Source organism: Lycium ferocissimum, chromosome 5 (assembly GCF_029784015.1).
Source record: "Lycium ferocissimum isolate CSIRO_LF1 chromosome 5, AGI_CSIRO_Lferr_CH_V1, whole genome shotgun sequence".
In the NCBI taxonomy this organism is placed as follows: domain Eukaryota; kingdom Viridiplantae; phylum Streptophyta; class Magnoliopsida; order Solanales; family Solanaceae; genus Lycium; species Lycium ferocissimum.
The window spans coordinates 67,072,549-67,092,337 of NC_081346.1; the positions used below are offsets into that span (position 1 = coordinate 67,072,549).

General features: G+C 37.0%; 1 protein-coding gene, 1 long non-coding RNA gene and 1 other non-coding gene across 6 annotated transcripts; 2 read left to right on the top strand and 1 right to left on the bottom strand.

Moving 5' to 3' along the window:
- Positions 1-1,557: 1,557 nt before the first annotated feature.
- LOC132057135 (ribonuclease II, chloroplastic/mitochondrial) lies at positions 1,558-19,745 on the top strand. Of its 4 annotated transcripts, none has more exons than XM_059449593.1 (14): positions 1,558-1,842; positions 3,927-4,086; positions 4,197-4,310; positions 4,409-4,486; positions 4,554-4,682; positions 13,358-13,579; positions 13,766-13,948; positions 14,971-15,033; positions 15,155-15,261; positions 15,341-15,490; positions 15,851-16,010; positions 16,547-16,942; positions 17,350-17,574; positions 18,874-19,745. In XM_059449593.1, the coding sequence occupies exons 1-14, from the start codon at positions 1,568-1,570 to the stop codon at positions 18,997-18,999; spliced, it is 2,388 nt and encodes a 795-aa protein (XP_059305576.1). In that variant the 5' UTR covers positions 1,558-1,567; the 3' UTR covers positions 19,000-19,745. The 4 variants fall into 4 exon arrangements, with proteins under 4 accessions (XP_059305576.1, XP_059305577.1, XP_059305578.1 ...); XM_059449594.1 differs by lacking the exon at positions 1,558-1,842 and adding an exon at positions 2,484-2,502; XM_059449595.1 differs by lacking the exons at positions 1,558-1,842; positions 3,927-4,086; positions 4,197-4,310; positions 4,409-4,486 and adding an exon at positions 6,308-6,674 and having other exon boundaries at positions 4,568-4,682.
- On the top strand, positions 6,685-7,456 carry LOC132057137 (uncharacterized). The gene is made up of 2 exons (XR_009415081.1): positions 6,685-6,810; positions 6,863-7,456. It is a non-coding gene; the product is annotated as an uncharacterized LOC132057137 (long non-coding RNA).
- On the bottom strand, positions 14,246-14,350 carry LOC132058636 (U6 spliceosomal RNA). The gene has a single exon (XR_009415360.1). It is a non-coding gene; the product is annotated as a U6 spliceosomal RNA (small nuclear RNA).
- Positions 19,746-19,789: the final 44 nt, after the last annotated feature.

Sequence of the window (19,789 nt, forward strand, 5' to 3'; positions counted from 1 at the left end):
TACATTCAATCCTACTATTTATGGGAATACATTGAGAACATCAAAGGGTGTGTCATCAAAATGGGTAATAACATTTGGGGTTATAGAAATAAAGTGTGGGAGTAGTGGTCATGAAGTAATGTGAGTTACTTCTACAAGAGTTATGAATATGGGAAAGGTGGGACATAATGGTGAAGAGTAGTGGGGGAAACTATATGACATCCACATTAATATATTTCATAACAGTAAAATCATTTTTCACTAATAATATTATAATTTTTTTCAAGTTGAATACATATCCAAACACAACTTCAACTTACAAATACCATTTTCCAAATTCAAACTTCAAAAACTATGTTCTAAGTCCAATTCGAGTAACATTTCCATATTGACAAGGGGCATTCTAGTAAAGCAGAAGTCCCAATATCTCTTACAAGAAGTAGTAAAAAACTAAACAGTGCTTCAATTAAAACCAAATCCCCAATTCCTTTTTTCCTTCTCTTCTCTATACATGATTCAACTATCACAACCACCAATTTCTAGCTCCCCCACACACCAAAAATCACATAACTATAATAAATTAAGATAGATTTTATATAAATATTGAGTGTGATTAAGTATTCTTGGGAGCCGTTTGGACATAGAATGATTTTTTTTTTTCAAAGAAGAAGTTTCAAAATATATGTAGGTTATACATTGAACTGAATATAATTAATTTTTGAAGATAAAAAATTGGTCAAAAAATTAAAATTATTTTTCAGTAATAAAATTTTTACTAATTTTTTCAAGGTAAATACGTGTCCAAACGTAACTTCAACTTTTAAATTTTGTTTTTCAACTTTAACTTCAACAATTATTCTTAGTTTTTTTTTTTTTTTTTTTTGATTTCCAAATCCGGTATCTGGTACCTGGGTTGGAGCTGGACTAAATTCGGATTCACGCCATGTAGGCTCATTTGAGAAAAGCGCTCCCTACCTAAAGGATCTTTTTCACATCCAGATCTCAAACCCAACTCCATCGGCTTCACCACATCCATTGATGGTAATTATTTTTAGTCTCAATTCTATGTCAACACGCCTACTTAGAATTCTAGTAACATTTCCATATTGACAGGAGGCGTTCAAAGTAAAACCAGAACCAGCCAAAGCTTCCTTTTCGGTCCATTTAACAAAAGAACACGGTCTTTCCTTTTTTTATAAACTATTCAATTCCAACTTTCCACAGTACATATTTTACACCACAAGATTAAACAAGATATTGGTACATTCAACATATGTTTAGATTAACAAAGATAAGATTCAAAAGTCTTTTTTACTTTCTTAAATTTTGTACCAAATCAAAACAGATAAATAAATTAAAACGGAGGGAGTAAGTACTTTTTTTTTTTCTTTTTCAAATTTCACAGCTTTTTTTAATATCCGAGCAACATTTCCATATTTACATTCTAGTAAAACCAGAAGCCCCATTATCTTTTTTATTTTTTGGGTCTTAGAACAAGTAACAAAAACTAACCAAAGCCTCAAACTAAAACCAAATCCCCAATTGCTTGCCTTGCAGCTTCTCCATATACATATACACACATGACATCATGTCCAAGTATCAGAACCACCCATTTCTAGCTTCCACATCCATGGCGGTTCGCGCCATGAACACCTGCGTTATTTTCCGCTCCGCCGCAACGCCGCCGTTAGTCCGATTAACCACCGCCTCTTCTCGACATAAAAACCGTTCGAATTCACATTCATTTCTCCGTTATCCTCTCATCAGCCACGTGGCAATTCGGAGTTATTCAGTTGTCGAAATGGTCATGGAAGAACTTGCTTCTATACGTAAACGTGGCGGCAGAGTTCGAGCTACTAGCAAGTACCTTCTCACCTCATTTTCTAGTACCTTTGTTATTCTACTTTAATTTTTGAGATAATGTTAAAAACACGCATGAACTATCACTATTTCACAAGTTTCACACAGTTATACTTAAAACACACCTCCAAGTGCTGATTAGACCAACTATCGGTTGTTCACTTTTCCTACTTGAACTATCATCATATATGTATTAAAACACACTAAAACACACCTCGAAGACGACAGTTATTCCCCTTTCCTACCTGACTATCACCATATACGTATTAAGTACAGTCTCCTCATTCTGTAGTACCCTTGTTATTCTACTTTAATTTCTCAAGTTTATAATGGTAAATAAACACACTTGAATTATCACTTTTTCGATAGTTTCACACCCCGATCGATGTAGTAACTACCTTCTGCTTTGTTTTGTAGTACCGCTGTTATTCTACTTTAATTTCTGAGATAATGGTAAAAAAAACACCTGAACTATCACTTTTTCGTGAGTTTCACATTCAAACTATCAGTTATTCCCGTTTCCTACTTGAACTACCACCGTCTATGTAGTAAAGCACAACTAGTTGAGTAGATGGTGATAGTTCATGTAGGAAAACTAAACACATGATAGTTGGCCTAATTAACTTCGATGTCTGTTTTAATACCTAGATGGCGATAATTCAGGTAGAAAAAGTGAACAACTGGTATTTTAAAAGGGAACAACTGGTAGCAAGTATCTTCTGCTCATTTTTTTTTTTTTTTTGAAACTGGTAATTTTGTATTCCTCAGCATTAAGGGTATGCTGGCCACCTCCAAAAATTTACACTTTACTGAAAGAGAAATACTTGCAGTAATCCTAAAAAGTCCACTAACTGAACTTCCTCTTCTACATATTGTTCTTTACACCAAAAACTTAATGAAGTAAAGACCTTCCATTGGATCTTCTGCGCAATGAACTTTCTCTGCCTTTAAAAATTCTGTCGTTTCTTTCCTTCCGAATGTTCCACCAGATGCAGGCAGGAACTGTTTTCCACCAAATCTTCTGACTCTTGCTCCCTCCCCTTCTTATCCAACAGCTTAGAAGGTCTGCAGTGTGGTCAGGCATAGTCCAGTTCACCTTAGCCAAATTAATGAACAATGCCCAGACTCCCTTCTTCTTCTGCTCATTTTGTAGTACCATTGTTATTCTAATTTAATTTATGAGATAATGGTCAAAAAGGCTCACGAACAAATCACTTATTCGCTTTTTTTGGCGAGTTTTACACTCTAACTATAGTTGTTCCCTTTTAATACCTGAACTATCACCATCTATGTATTAAAACACACCTTGAAGCTGACATTTGTTCCCTTTTTCCTACCTGAGCTATCACCATCTACTCAACTAAGTTATTGCGAAGTAAAAACTGATTAGATTATGAAAGTAAATGTTCTTGCATTTATTGATAGTGCACTATTTATTAGTCTAGTTCCTACGGTTTTTCTACTTATCAATTACGCAAAAATAGTTAGTCGAAATGAGTAATTACTAACTAATTTGAATGAAACTTGACTTATGAGTTGTTAGTCAAAATTGACGAAATAAAATAAAGAAGATTCCAATAGGACAGTTATTGTATGAGGTTCATTTGAATTTACTGGGCAAAATTATCATCTCTATGGGATTAAATCACCGAGTTATTGCAAAGTAAAAAAACCGATGAAATTGTAGAAGTAAATATTCTGGCATTTATTGCTACTGAACTATTTATTCTTGTTCCTACCATTTTTTCTACTTATCATTTACGTAAAAACAGTCGGTTAAAACGATTAGTTATTAATTATTAACTAATTTGAATGGAACTTGACTTCTTAGTTCTTAGCCAAAACTGACGAAATAAAATGAAGAAGATTCCAGTAGGACAGTTATTGTATGAGGTTTACCCACTGCTAGACGCAGGCCGCATAATAGATCGATATGAACATCATGAGCTGTCCTGTAATAAAACCAGTTGATTGTTATTCTACTTTATATTTTCATGAATTGTTGTTTTTTGAACTCTAAAATAAGGAGTTATTCCACTGGGTATGTTGTTATAAATAAGGAGTTATTAATTTGGAATCTTTTATAGGCTGGAATTAGCAAGCACAGGAGAGCTGCTTGAGGATAAGTTGAAAAAAGGGACACTACAAAAAGGATTATTGCTGGAGTTTAAGAAGGATTCTGAAAGGTTGTTGCTAGCAGTTGCTCTTAAACCTGATGGAAAAAAGAATTGGATGGTCTCCGATCAGGTTTTAATAGAAACAATTAATGAGTTCGTTTTTCTGGATTACTAGGCTTATTTGCTTGCTTAGTTACTGATGCATTTCCAGTTTATTTTATTGGAAATTTAATGATGCAGAATGGGATTACAACCTCCATTAAGCCACAACAAGTAACTTTTATTGTTCCTGGTGTTGAAAACTTTGAGCCCACAGAAGTATCAGAATTTGTGCAGAAAGCTCATGATAACTTGGTTGGTTCTCTCTTGCTGATATTGCTAACTCAATAAAGAGACATTAGAGTTTATACCCTTTTTAGGATAAGATTGACTTTTTGAGTGCCCACTGATAGGATCCAGCACTGCTTGAATTTGCGTGGAATGAGCTTGTCGAGAAAAATAAATCAGTAACAGTTCAGGAACTAGCTGAGGTAATCTCTCTGGAATTCATATGTCGACATTCATTATTCTTTTGATGACCTTTTCTCATTCTACCAGATGATTTTTGGTAGTGCGGAGCCTCTTGAGACCTATTGCGCCCACCTGCTATTATCAAGAGATGAGGTGTACTTTTCAGTTCTGGAGTCGAAAGGTCTTTCTGTATATGGACCTCGGACTGCTACCCAGGTATAATACAATATTCCATCAGTTATTTTGGTTAACTGAAAATGCATCATATGTTTTCATTCGGTCTTATATGACTGGACCTTTTTTTGAGCTCTATATGTTGTTTCTTTTCCATCTCTGTTATCTATATCATTTTCTCTTTATGGATTTTTCGCTATTCTTTTCTATTCTGGTATTTGTTTCTGAGATTGTTCCGGGAATGAAGATCCGAGACAGTTGTGCTTTGGCAGATCTTAATTGCTTACACTGGAGCAGGTTTTGTTTAGATTTGTATGAATGGAATTTATCTTTGAAATCGATAGAATCCATTCAGCCAATCTCCTCACATGTTAGTTAACAGAGGAATGAGGATAAGTGGCATTTTCATCTGCATCTGTTAAATGTATGCCGTTGTTCTATTTACTATGTGAAATGAGGTTCCCAGTTTGAAACTTTTTAACCTATCTAAAGCTAAAAGAAAGGATATAAGAATTAGCTTCTCATCTGTTGTAACCTATGTTGCTCGGACTCTTCAAAAATTTCAAAGGGTGCATGTAGGATTCTCCAAAAGTAGTGTATTTTTGGAGAATCCAGGGGTGCGGCATCGAAAGTGAAGAGTCCGCACAATTTACGTTGTAACTATATGCAAAAGCAAAAAAATATCTTTATCTTTGAAAAGATAGCATTTCTGAGGTAAAGGTCATAATACAATTGGTCAGCGATAATGAAGTTTTCAAGTTAATTTTGTAAGTGAATATGTAAAGCCCTTTATCCTTTTAGAAACTAGATTAGCATGATATCCTCTCATATAATTCAAGTTAGGTAAATAAGCTAATGATTCTTTCATAGACTACGCAGTTCATTCGTAGAGTTATGAAGAGGTATGCTAGCACAGGAACTCCCACCTGTGTACAACCTAACTGGACAAGAAGCAAAGTCCAACAGGATATTAGATAAGAAACCAATAAAATCGCAAAAAGATTACATTTAGAATTTTGCTCTCTTTTATAGTCTTATTTATATCTATTTAATTTTAATACCTGTGTTTTTTAGATAAGTTTTAAATTATTATGTATAAAAGAACATATTGTGGATATTAGTTAAATCAAGAGAGCCTAAATAATTGTAACGTCTTTTCCATATCAGTTCATAATGTAATACTAATAGAATGTAAAGAATGCAACCTCTATGATAGTAAGTTCATCAAGTGTTTTCCTGTTCCTCTGATTCATCAAGTGTTTTCCTTTTCCCCTGATATTTCAACATCAATGTCTTTTGATTTAATTTCTTGGCGAAATGAGAATAGGGATTTTGACTAAGTCTTTAGGGGCTAGATTATTAATGGTTCTATTTCAGTCTATATGAGTCTATTAAGTGTCATTATTTACTTTCCAGTTCCATAGGTCTTTTAGTTGTTAGCTAAGGTCCTTGTTATTTGGGTCTTTATTAATTGGACAAGTGTCTTTTGTTGCCGTTAGGGCTAGTACAAGTGTTGTTCCTTTTTAATCGCTTGCCAGCTACAGTATCTAGCAATGGATTCTGTACAAGGAGATCATTAATGAAAAACCAATTTCCCCTTTTTATCTTTTGTCTCGCTATTTCTTTTTCTTAATTTCAGTAGCTTGTTTCGCTACGTTTGATATCAGAGCCGGCTTTCCATGGCATTCATAAGTTTCGATGGTTGAATCTAAGCCTAATGATGGAGATGAAAGGTGGAAACAAAGGGAACAGTTGGAGTTGAATCAAGCCAGATTCAACTCTAAAGCTTCACAGCGCCATGAGGAAAGCAATCGACCTTCCGAAGCACTGATAGGTCAGATGGAAGGAGCCCCACAATTGGAAGCCACGGTATCTGGTTGTTCAGTGGCAGCTCTGGCACTTGGCGGGTCATCCGTAGAAAGAGGAGAGTCATCTATAAACAAACTCCCCAGACCAGGCTTATCTCCTCAAACACCGGTAATGCCCCAGTTGGCGCGGGGAATGTTGCTGCAATCAGCTCCCTTCAATCCTCAGGTTTTGTCTGCTCCCCTTAACATACCACACTACACACTTTCATCCCCATATCCACCGGCCCTGTTTCATCCTATCACGACTGTCGTGCACTACCCTTCTACACCCTTTTAGGCCTCATTTTTTGCACTTAATGGAGGTCTTAATCTTTATCATTCAGATCTCAGTCATTAAGTCCGTTTATTTTTTAGGTCTAAATCTTAATCATTCAAATCGTACCCATAAGTGCGTATTGTCTTTTTTATGTTACAATTATTTAATGGGTCTAGATTGATCTGAATGATTAGTATCTGTAGCAAAGTCTTAATATCATTAAGATGTATATTTAAGGATTTGTAAAAAGATGGCAGTTCACCAGTTTCATCCATTACCACAGCCGCCATCGGCCTCCATTATCAACTACCACCGCCGCCGTCCAGCATTATAAACGACCACCTACCACCCATAATTCCACCATTATCAGCCACAAATTTCACTGTTGCCAATCACTATAGTCGACCGTCACCACCGCTAGTTAGCATTTGCAATTAATCATCTCCACCAACCACCATTACCACAACAACTACCAATCACCACCGACAATTTACAATCACCAGTCACCATTATAAATCGCTAACTACCATCATCATTCACCACTACCATTAGCTATCACTATCATCCACCACATCAATAAGCTGCTGCCACTAACTATCGCCATCAACCACTACTGCTAAGCATCATCACCACTAACTACTATCCACAACACCACCATTGCAAACACCATTCCAATCGGAGCATACTAACTACTACCCACAACACCACCATTAGCCAACACCATCCCAATCAGGGCACACAACTACCACCACCACCACACCGCACCACCAACCGATGTATAATATTTTAAAAATATTTTATGTATTAGATTGACTAGGTAGTTTATTGATTTTATATTTATTAATTAAGTAAAGACAAGTTTTATATTCATATCTTAATACAACATCTGAATATTCAGAAGTGTATTCAGATTCTGACATCTAAATCTCAATGCACACTTTAATATTCAGAAGTGTATTCAGATTCTGACATCTAAATCTTAATGCACACTTTAATATTCTGATGTGTATTTAGATTCAGACATCTCAATCTTAATAAAAAATGAGGGCTTAACCTTTTCCCAACCAATAGTTAGCTTCAGTTTCCCTACAACTCATCTCAATACTCAATTAACACCACTTGTGAGTTCTATCCCAGTTGGCACATGCAGTACTATCCTTTTTGCCAATAATGCCTTATTCTCTGCCCCTTTTCTTCAACCGGACCACCAAAGCAATTTTCAACCTAATACTCAAGCTAACTTCCAATCCATCAGCCAAACTAACATCCAGCCAATTACCTTCTCACCTGTGCCCACTGCCCCCTAATAACCAGTTTAAATCACCCAAGATTAAGCTAACCTTCCCTGATTTTGACTCTAATAACCCGCGGGGATGGATAAGAAGGCGTGGAAGGTTCTTCAAGCTGTATCAAGTGGCTTCGGAATCGCGAATGGGCATTGTAGCAGTCCATATCAAAGACAGAAATGACCCTTGGTTTGATGTGTATGTGTTGGAACAAAGGGGGGCTGTTACTTGGGAACACTTTGTTTGGATGTTTGTAGAAGGTAGAAACCTTAGACCCATGCATGTTGTAGTGGAATTTGACAGACTCCAACAAGTATCCACAATGGAGAGTTACTACGAATTAATTCGGTTTTCCGGTTCAGTTACGGTTCTTTTATTAAACAAATTCGGTGTTCGGTTATGGGTTACCGGTTCTTTGGTACTTCGGTTTAACTGAACAGTTACCATGTGAGGATTCTGTTAATACATGCTGCAAGAAGTTTTCATTCCCTTTTCTGTTAGTTTTGAGGATTCTGTGATAATCTATGGTTTTCTTTTCAATTTTATTATTTTCCCAGTTAACTAGTTAAGGCTCTTAATGATGAAAAGTGATGAAGTCCATTGATCCATCTTGGTTCGTCTAATGCAAGTTTCAGTTTTTACTCTTGTGTGGTTGATTATAGTATCTTATTATTCCATTACCACCTCCTTGTTGTGCTCTTTATTTATAATTAATTTACCACAAGAAAGAATGGCTTAACAGTGAGCTCTTCTTGTTTGTGTGGTAAAACTGTCATTTCATTTCTGCATTTTCTTGATTTTAATAAGTACCCTTTTGTTTATAACTCATCTCAAGTTAAGAAAGAATTGTCTTCTTTTGTTTGGTTGCTTAATTGATCAATGTTGGTGGTTCTTTTAATGCAAGTTTCAGTTTTTACTCATGTGCGGTTGATAATTTATAACTTACCACAAGAAAGAATACCCTTTTGCTTAAAATCATAATAAGTTAAGAAATAATTGTTTTCTTTGTTTAGTTTCTATGTGCAGTGTAACCATATGCCCAGGGTTGTGAATTCCGATGAATTGAAATAGCCCATTTTGAATTAAAAAAAACATAAAATAGCTCTTTTTAAATTAAAAAGAAAGTCTATTTGACAAGCCAAAAAAAAAAAAAAAGAAAAAAAAAAGAAGCCCATTTCAGGCCCATGCAGAAAAAACCGAATTAGAAAAACCGAACCGAATAACCGAACGCCCACCCCTAATTTTTGGGCCATACTTGTGCAAATTTTTACCAGTTTTTTTGATGAAATCCTTGTTCATAGAAAGTAATTGGAGGAACATTTAGTGCATTTACGGGCAGAGTTTCGATTGCTGATGGTTCACAAATTGTTTGCCAAGCTTTCTTGTGCAGTTTTGCCCAGAAAGAAGTTGAGTATTCAGGCCATGTTATCTCAGGCGATGGGGTAAAGCACTGACGCAACTAAGATTGAAACAATGATTAATTGCTCCCAACCAACTTGCTTAAAAGGCATGCGCAGGTTCTTGGAACTTACCGGTTACTATAGGTGTTTTATTAAAAATTACGCCTTAATCAGTAAACCCTTGACAAGAAGGGGACTTTGCATGGAATGAAGCAGTTTCTCAAGCTTTTGAGGAACTAAAACAGGCCATGGCAAGAGCTCCAGTGCTTGTGGTGCCAGATTTTACAATTCCTTTCATTGTTGAGGTGGCTGCTAGTGGAATTGGGGTTGGTGTCGCGCTGATGCAATAGGCCCACAGCTTTTATTAGTCAAGCTCTTAGCCCTAAGAATTGGGCCTATCCGCTTGTGAAAAGTAACTATTGCCTTCTCTTAGCAGTTGAAATATGGCGGCAACCTTTAATCAAGTCATCTTGCAATTCAAACAGATCATTTCAACTTAAAGTTTTTGGGGGAACAAAGGTTTACCGCCTCTTTATTACACAAAGGCATTACAAAATTGATGGATCTTAGTTATGAGATTTATTACAGGAACAGAGAAGAAAACATAGTGGCTGATGCTTTGTCTCGGAAAATGGAGGCAGATAAGGCTAAAGAGAAAAAAAGCTAAATGATTAGGTCTAACATTGATACAACCATAATGGGCTTTGGAAGTGATGGACAGTTATTTGGATGACCCGGAGGCCCAAGATCTCATTGCCTGACTTAGCATTGACCAAATGCAAATCTTGGTATCTCTTTCAGAATCGATTACTTCGTTTTAAGGGTTGAGCTTGGATTGGTTCTACAGGAGAACTCAAAAATGAAGTGGTGGGGGACTTGCATACTTCAATTCGGGGTGGCATTTAGGTATTCATGCCACTTATCAGAGGGTTAAGTCCATTTTTTATTTGGCCTAATATGATCAATTATGTGGAGGTAGTAAAGGGGTGTGAAAATTGTCAAAGAAAGAAAGATGAAAGTGTGGCTTACCCGGCTTATTACAACCTTTACCAATTCCCAACAAGGCGTGGAAATATATTTTCATGGATTTCATTGAAGGGCTACCTAAGTCACAAGGCGAGATGTTATTTTGGTGATTGTAGATCGTTACACTAAGTATGGGCATTTCTTGTCCCTGGCTCACCCCATAATGCTATCTAGATTTCTCATATCTTTTTTGACAGCATTGTCAAGTTACATGGAGTTCCCTGCTCCATTTTTCAGATCGTGACCCAATTTTGTGAGTTTGTTTTGGTAGGAATTATGCAAGAACTTGCACGTACAACTGAAGTTAAGCTCTTCTTACCATTCTCAAACGGATGGTTAGACTGAAAGGTTAAATCGCTGCTTGGAGAGTTACCTGAGGTGTATGACAGGCCAAAAACCCAAGATTGGGCTAAGTGGTTTTCAATGGCTGAATTTTTGTATTATTTGAACTTCCGGTCATCAATTGGCATGATCCCTTCAAGGCTCTTTATGGTCACAAACCTCCCTTAGCCTACTTTTGAGTTAATTGCCCATACAAAGCTCGAATCTGTGGATCAATTGTTGAAAAAAAGACAAATAATCAACAAACAATTGAAAGGGAACATGGTCAAAGCTCAGAATCGCATGAAACAATATGTGGACAGCAAAAGGAGCGAGCGAACCTTTGAAGTCGGGGACGTGATATTCATTAAATTATAGCTATATCACCAAACTTTTGTGGCGGTGAGACTGAATCTGAAACTGGCTTCCATGTTTTTTGGGCCTTACCCAGTAGTGAAGAAGCTCGGAGCAGTTGCGTATCAACTCCATTTGCCGCCAGGAACACGAATTCACCCTGTTTTCCATGTCTCCCAACTGAAGAAAAACTAGGGGTGGAAATCTGAAAGATTTTCTGGTAAAAGAAACACCCTTGACCACTAATGATGGATAACTCATAGTAGAACCCATAGCTATGCTTGATCGACCTGTGGTGAAAAGGAGGAACAAGGCGGTGGCCCAAGTTCTGGTCCAATGGGCTAATTTACCCACTGAAGAGGCTATATGGGAAGATCAATCCTTTCTCACTTCGCAATTTCCAGATTACGAACCTTGAATATCAAGCTTCTTTGAAGGGAAAAAGAATGTGGCGAAATGAGAATAGGGATTTTGACTAAGGCCGCATTTGTTTTCATTAAGATTAAGATGTCCGAATCTGAATACACATATGAATGGTTAAGATGTTGTTTCTAGATTTGAACATTGAATGACTAATACTGTTTGTTTTTCAATATTTGAATGTGCATAATCTATTTATTGTTAGACACTAAAAATATTTATTTCAAATAAAAAGTAATTAATGCAGAAAATAAAGATGAATTGTTTAGCTATTTACTACTTTTGGTGTAGAGAGGAGATGATAGGTCAAACAATAGTAATCTAATGGAAATAGTAACACTTTTGAAGGAGGACTACATATTTGGATGTAGTTATACCTGTGGATTTATAGATTAACTGTTACCATTCTCAAAAAAAAAAAAAAAAAAAAGAGTAATTAAATATTAAAAAAAATATAAATTTAATAAGATTAAATTATTATTTGATAAAAAAATGTTCACCAGTGATGGTGGAGATGTAATGGTGGTGATAGTTGGTGTTGTGTCTAGTAATGGTGGTGGTAATAGGTGTGATGGTAAAGGTGGTCGGTGTTGTAGTGACTGATACGATGTTGGCGGTTGGGCAGTAGTGGTGGAGTTGGCTGATGTTAGTAGTTGGCGTGGTGGTGGCTGAAGAATATGTGGTGGTTGACGATGTGTATGGTGGTAGTTGGCGGCAGTATTAGTTGTGATGGTGGAGGTGGTTGGTAGTAGGGATTAGCCGCAGTGGTGGTAGTGGCTGATAGTGGTGACGGCGGGGATGGTGGTGGCAGTAGATACAATAATAATGATTGAGGGGTTAGGTGTGGTAACGACTGACGGTGTGGTTGCCAGTAGTGGTTGTGATGGTAGAGGTGTTTGGTGGTGGTGCCTGGTGGTTGGCGACGGTAGCGGCAATTGTGATGGAAGAGGGTGGTGCCTGGTGACCGTGGATAGCGGGGCGGTGAAAGTTATTCACACAAAAATACCTCTTAATGATATTAAGACTTTGTTCAAGATCTTAATGATTAAGACCTGTTCAAGCATTCACTTTTGGTGTTAATAATATACTGTTAATTACCCAAAAAAAAAAAAAAAAAAAAAAACCTATTTAGACCTTAGGCCATTAAGTGCATTTGTCAGATTCAGACCGTCATTAAGTGCAAACAAATGAGGCCTAAATATTTTAGGCTAGATTATCAATGGTTTTATTTCAGTCTCTGTGTGTCTTTTAAGTTTGAGTAGTTACTTTTCAGTCACAGAGGTCTTTTAGTTGTTAGCTAAGGTCCTTGTTATTTGGGTCTTTATTAATTGGATAAGTGTCCTTTGTTGGCGTTAGGGCTAGTACAAGTGTTGTTCCTTTTTAATTGGTTGCCAGCTGGCCTAGCTACAGTATCTAGCGATGGATTCTGTACAAGGAAAGTTATCATTAATAAAACCAATTTCTCTTTTTTATCTTTTGTCTCACTATTTCTTTTCCTTAATTTCAGTAGTTTGTTTCGCTTCAAATTTTTGTGTGTATTAAATGTTTGGGTAAGATAAATGAATTGTTCTTCTTGCTACTACCAAGTGCAACACAGATGCATGAGAACTTGCATATTTACTTGTTGCATCAGTTCTCATAATCTTGTAGAGAGTTTGAAGACTTGCCTTTGAAACTTACCATCTTTCATGGTTGCTTCATGGCATTTTCTCTCACTTTGTTATATGAAGGCCTCATTTTGCTTTTCTCTCTTCAATGCAAGTAACTGCCTGTCCTGAAAAATTAGGTGGATGAATTTTTGCGAAGGAAGCTTGCTAAACAGGCAGCTGAGAAGGAGTTTGCGGAACTTATACAGTTATTGCGATCTGCTAAACAAATGCCTCCTCAGGACAAACCCCCAAGATCGTCCTGGAAGACTGAAGAGAGAACTTGGCGCAGGATAGAATCTCTTGAAGCTTTTGCCATTGATTTTTGCAAAAACGAAGATCAAACGAAAACAGCTGGGATGGTAATCAGTTACCTTGTTAACCTTTGGTTATTGGATGAAAAGTATCCTGAATTTATTTGAGAATAACAAATGTTATCTCTGTTCTGTTAGACTCTGTTTTTACTTTATGCACATTTATTCTTTATCCAAAAGGATGAAAAACTAAAAGAGAAACTGTATCGTGCTGTTTGTCTTCCTCTCTTTTAGATTTTGAAGGCCATGGGACTAGCGAAGACTTCATCTGCAGCAATGAATCTCCTCATAGATATTGGGTATTTTCCTGTACATGTGAATCTTGATTTGTTGAAGTTAAACCTCCCTACTGATCATCGAGACGAGATTCTGTTGGCCGCAGAGAGTCTTTTGTCTGCATCAACAGACCTTGATGAGGTATGGTTGCCTTTAAGCTTTTTACTTATGCCGTCAATATATATATATATATATCTATATTTTTTCCTGTCTGACCGAACTATTTGCCCTTGGACTTGGGTATTACAGATTGAGTGTGGATTCCTCTTAATCTAGCTTTTCTGGCATTGCGTTTTGTAAAATTCTAAATTCTTCTTATTTCATACTTCATTTTGGTTGAAGAGAAAATTCCCATTTGTATAGAAGATTGTGACAATAAGTTAAAATAAGGTAAATTGAGCCACTAAACACCATAATTTGCTGTACCGTCTTAGTGTGATGTCAATGGAATACTTTTTTTTTTTTTTTTCTTTCTTGCGCAGGGGCCATGCTAATCTTCTCTGTATCGTTCCTTCAGGGGCATCTGATAAAATGGAATACTTTTGATTCATATAAAATCCAAGAGCAAACTTTTTTTGTGAATCAATACAAGCTTGTTACTATTAAAAAAAAAAAAAATATCCAAGGGCAAACTAGTTAAGTTCTTGATGAGTGTGAATACTAGCCTTAAAAGGAGCAGTTGTATGTGGAGCGGATGTTTTTTAAAAAAAAAATAATTAATAAAGCAATATTTTTCTTATTTGTTTCTTTGCTTATCTGTCAACAGCAAAGGTGTTACATGCTGATCAAAAGGTTTGTGCGGAATACTTGCACACAAAGAGAGAGAGAGAGAGAGAGAGAATGTGTGACCATTAGCTTTATTAATGCACCGGAGAAATTGCTCCAGCGGTTTTAGAGTAGGAATTGGTCAAATTTGGATTCTTGATAAAAAAGATCCTATATGAGGATTAAAGGAGAAGTATTTAAAGTGGAATCCAACATCTCTCTCTTTCTATTTGTGCAAAACTTCTGGTACTGAGAACCTTTTGTTTTGTCTAGAACCATAATAGAGAGATGTTGATTGTCTGAATAATTCTGAAGCATTTATTATTTACAAACTCTTTCTTGTCTATTTTTTATTTATATCTTATCAACCACTGATTTACTGTTATTTTGGTGCTTAGGCTGATAGAATAGACCTGACTCACCTGAAGGTTTACGCGATTGATGTTGATGAGGCTGATGAGGTGCGTTATACATTGTGCTTTCATGGGAATTATGTCCTTTGTGCTTGGACTGTGTATTGGAGTTCTAAAAAGCAATTTCTAAAATATAATTCTCAAAGTTCCTAAAGTCGTGCTATTGCAGCTTGATGACGCATTGAGTGCAACAAGGCTGCAGGACGGACGGATTAAAATCTGGATACATATTGCAGATCCTACTAGTTTAGTTCAGCCAGGAAGCATAATAGACAAGTACATAATATATGCCTAGAATTTTGGTTTCGGTGATAATTTTCTGAGGCATTATTTTAATATATTGCTTTCTTTACAGAGAAGCAAGAAGAAGAGGAACTTCAATATTTTTGCCTGGTGCAACATATCCAATGTTCCCTGAAAGGTTGGCCATGGAAGGCATGAGTCTGAAGCAAGGAAAGCTGTGTAATGCTGTTACTGTTTCCGTTGTGCTGCGGTCTGATGGAAGGTTAGCTATTAATGAAATTGTACTGAGAATTTTGTTGTCCGAGATCCCATCAACTCTGAAGTCTAGGAATTTGCAGCTTTCAATAGTGGTTCATGATTTACTCTATCTCGATTGGGTTATTATTGAGAAGTTCCTTAAATATTCATTTTAAGTTGCTGCTTGGCTTAATCTTCTGCACAAAATGAATTTGTCATGAACTGTCAATTGTTTATCTCATTTTCTGGATCTTGAAGATCTTATGATATCAGGCTTTTATTATTTGAAAGAGAACTGGTTTCTAAATGAGGTCATGCTTTGGATTTTAAATAGCTTAAGAAATGAACATTTGGGAGAAAATCATTAACATAGTGGATTTGGCAGCATTGCAGAATACTCGGTGGAAAACTCAATCATCAAACCAACATATATGTTGACATATGAGAGTGCAACAGAGCTCCTTCATTTGAATCTGGAAGAAGAGATTGAATTGAAAATTCTTTCTGAAGCAGCTGCACTCCGGTTAAGATGGCGTCGAGAACAGGTACTTGCATCTTATCTGCCAAACTTCAAATCCTCTTTCCTATGGATAACTATTTGGCCGTTGATGGAAATTTAGAAAACATGTCACCTTTCTCCACCGCACTCTGCTTGAGAGGTGCTACTGTCTCCAGCTACACGTATATTGTTGGCTGTGTTCTACAAGTGCTTATATATTACCTTAGCCATGTTTGGTTTTGCATTTGCTGCAGTCAGATGTTTGCTCATGTACTTCAATTATTCATGATAGGTATCTTGTCCATGATTGTATTCAAAAGCATCATTGATATGTTTTGAGTTCTTTGTTTGCACCTATTATTTGTTTGATGCTGTTCTCTGTAGCTTCAAATTAAACACGTAGTATGAGGTCTTGTAGTAACGTTTAGAAAAAATTAGTAACTTGCAGTGTTGTAATACAATTTACTACTTCTGCATGACAATATCGATGTTGGTTCTAGTGTTCTAAGAAGATTGTCTGCTATCGTGCAACAGCGTATTCTGATTCTGAAGAACCAAAATTGACAAAGAATGTTTCTGCAGGGTGCTATAGACACGGCCACCTTAGATAACCGAATTAAGGTGACTAATCCAGATCATCCAGAGCCATCAATCAAGCTGTATGTTGAAAACCAGGCTGATGCCGCTATGAGGCTTGTTACTGAGATGATGATACTCTGTGGGGAAGTTATAGCCACTTTTGGTTCGCATAACAACATCCCTTTACCATACCGAGGACAGCCTCAATCTAATATCGACACGTCTGCATTTGCACACCTTCCAGAAGGACCCGTCAGGAGTGCTGCTATTGTTCGAACTTTGCGTGGCGCTGAAATGAATTTCAGGAATCCTATACGCCATGGGGTGTTGGGACTTCCAGGCTATGTTCAGTTTACCTCCCCTATTCGAAGATATATGGATCTCGCAGCCCATTACCAGGCAAGCTCTTCAAATTTTAAACTACTATTGCTGCAAAGATTTCTGCAGTTGCGATAAGTAAATTGTTCAGCATTATCAATAAGACAGGACATTCTTGAATTTGCAACTTGATACTGCATATTAGATATGCATGGATTGTTTTCTTCACCGTAATCGAGCCTGGATAGAAACCCTACATAGAGTTGTTTGTGTTCATGCAAGTGTAGAAGTACTTGCTTTTTCATTGATTGATGCTTTCAGTTTTCAATATCAAGTAAATTATTATGCGTGCAGTTATTTCCTCATTTTTCTACCGTGTTGATGAATTGATTCTGCAACATATAGCTTTGAGCCTTAGTAATGTGTGCATGATTATAACGGCAACAATGTTTTGTGAGGTTCTGATGTTCATTTGGTTGTGCATATAGGTAAAAGCCTTTCTTAGTGGAGATTCTTCTCCCTTCTCAGCTGGTGAGCTGGAAGGCATTGCGTCTACAGTAAACATGACAACCAGAGTTGTAAAGAGGCTCTCCAGCAGCAGTCTTCGTTATTGGACATTGGAATACTTGAGAAGGCAACCGAAAGGAAAACGGTATCGTGCCCTGGTCCTTAGATTCGTCAAAGACCGAGAAGCTGCAATACTGTTGACGGAGGTAAGAGATTATAATTGCTTTGAACTATGCTGAATACCAGAACTGCAATTATTTGTCTGTCACTGCTTCAGCATGTGAGATATGTTCAAAATATGGCCTATAAGTTTTTATTAGAGAACGAACTCATGTTTAACATGAATCTTGCTGTTGACCCTTTCTTGCTTTTTACAGCTGTTTCTACATTGCTGCTGGGGCACCCCATTTCTTTCTCAAAGTGAATTTCTCCTTTTTTTTAGTCAATCTTGAGGTCTCTATTGTATCTAGATTTATGTTGATATTGGAAGAAGCGCAGACTCGGACCCCTATAGAAAAATGAAGTGGGACCAAGGATCTTCCTGGCATCCACCCTGTGAGGAATTGAGGCATGATAAGTCCTCCCTTATGTATATGTATGGTTTAGATGAATTTGCTGCTAAGCTTTTCAAAGAATCATATAATGCCGTCTAGGATTTATATGAGACTGCGCAGCTTGAGATTTCTATAAAGGATTGACCAGAGATATGTTCTGAGAGGCAATATATGAGTTAAAATTCTCTTGTTGTTTGTAGCCCCCAGGGCTTTGCTATAGTGGTAAGAACACAACTCTTGATGTTTGGGTTAGGCGCACATCACTGGTTTGAACGCTGCTGGAGACAAAACCCTGGTATTTAAGTGGAGAATGGTCTTGTATTTTGTAGCCCCCAGGGCTTTGTTGTACTTTGTAGCCCCCAGGGCTTTGGTGTAGAGACAAGAACACAGTGCATGATGTGTGGGTTAGACGCAGGTACTGATTCGGACCCTACTAGTATGTAAGCTCGATATTTAAGTGGAGAAAGCTATAGGAGTGAGGCCCATTATTCGCTGGGTTTCAACCTTTGCTACTGGCTCTCAGTCGGTTATCGAAATAAAAAGTGTTGTACTTTGTATGAGATCATTAAAGCACAGATTTAAGGCTAGTGCTGTTTTATGAATGCGAGTCAACACAGGTTATGATTAACTGCTGCTTATTTTCACCAAGTCATGCTTTTCATGTTGACCTCTACTGATCTTAACTTAATTTGTGCCAGATTTGGTGCTTGAAGATGTAGCACTCTTCAAAGTTTTAGCGCAAGCCCTATAACTTTCCCTAGATGTCTCAACATGAACCTGAAAAAGGAATATCAATTTGCCCCCTCTCCCTTTCTCTGAGACACATATCAGGCAACAGTATAGTAGGGCAAAAGATATTCCCGTGGTGTTCATCGGGTTTAATGGTTTCTGGTGGTTGCTTTATTGCACTCTTGCTGGTTTTTGCTATAATCTAATGCAAACCTTTTGCAGATTGGAGTTCATGCTTCTTCACGGGTGTCTAATGGTGTACAAATTGGTGATGAAGTACATGTGCAAGTTGAAGAAGCTCATCCACGTGATGATGTTCTCACTCTTAAGGAGGTTGAGGCGGTATAGGATATTTGTTTGTGGAAACCGGAGAGCTTATGATGGAGACAACCATACCTAACATTTCGTTGCAACAGTTAACAGAATAGTTCCTTGTGCATGTGTTTAGATAACTTCTCTCTAATGTGGGCTTTCAAAGAGTTCATACCTTGGAATTGAAATATCATTACAACCAGTGTCAGTTGAGGGCCTCAAGAAGCTCTTATAATAATTCTCATGTCAATGACAAGTTATAGTTGATCTACATGTTGGAGATGCAAAAACATAAGGCCAATTACGTTTCTCACTGTTGTCTATGTTTGAGCTTTGGAAGTGCTGATAATATCTGGACAGCCTAATTGAGTATCAATCATCTATATTTTGAGGTTTGACTGAGCTGTACAGATTTTGGTCAATATGTACCAGTTTTCGATCAGTCTCTTTTGTCTCATATCATCAAGTTCAGTGATGGTCGGGATTTCATAGAGGATAGGATTTGTTGTTACTTTGTTACGCGAATATAAGCAAAGTGATCCCAGAAGGAAGAGAGGAAAAGGATACAACATACATGTATGTAAATGCATTAAGGTTCAATTTCCTACATATCATACCCATTATGTCTTCATCCCGTGCACTATTCTTTGATTGTTGAACCTCATTGCCTTTATGGAGCCACAAAATGTAAAAGGTATTTCTCATTCTTTGCATTGAACTTTCCCAATGCAAGTAAAAAATGCATGGATTGTATAAGTTTAATCCTTTAAACTGTTCATTTTTGCCTCTTCGCTATTCTAGATTTGTCAAAACGTCTTTCTTGCTT

Bases quoted from the DNA above. Each gene is read 5' to 3' on its own strand.
- LOC132057135 (XM_059449593.1), top strand. From the start codon at position 1,568: ATGTCCAAGTATCAGAACCACCCATTTCTAGCTTCCACATCCATGGCG. The intron at 4,087-4,196 runs GTTTTAATAGAA...TTAATGATGCAG, and splicing joins ATTGGATGGTCTCCGATCAG to AATGGGATTACAACCTCCAT. The intron at 4,487-4,553 runs GTAATCTCTCTG...TCATTCTACCAG, and splicing joins CAGTTCAGGAACTAGCTGAG to ATGATTTTTGGTAGTGCGGA.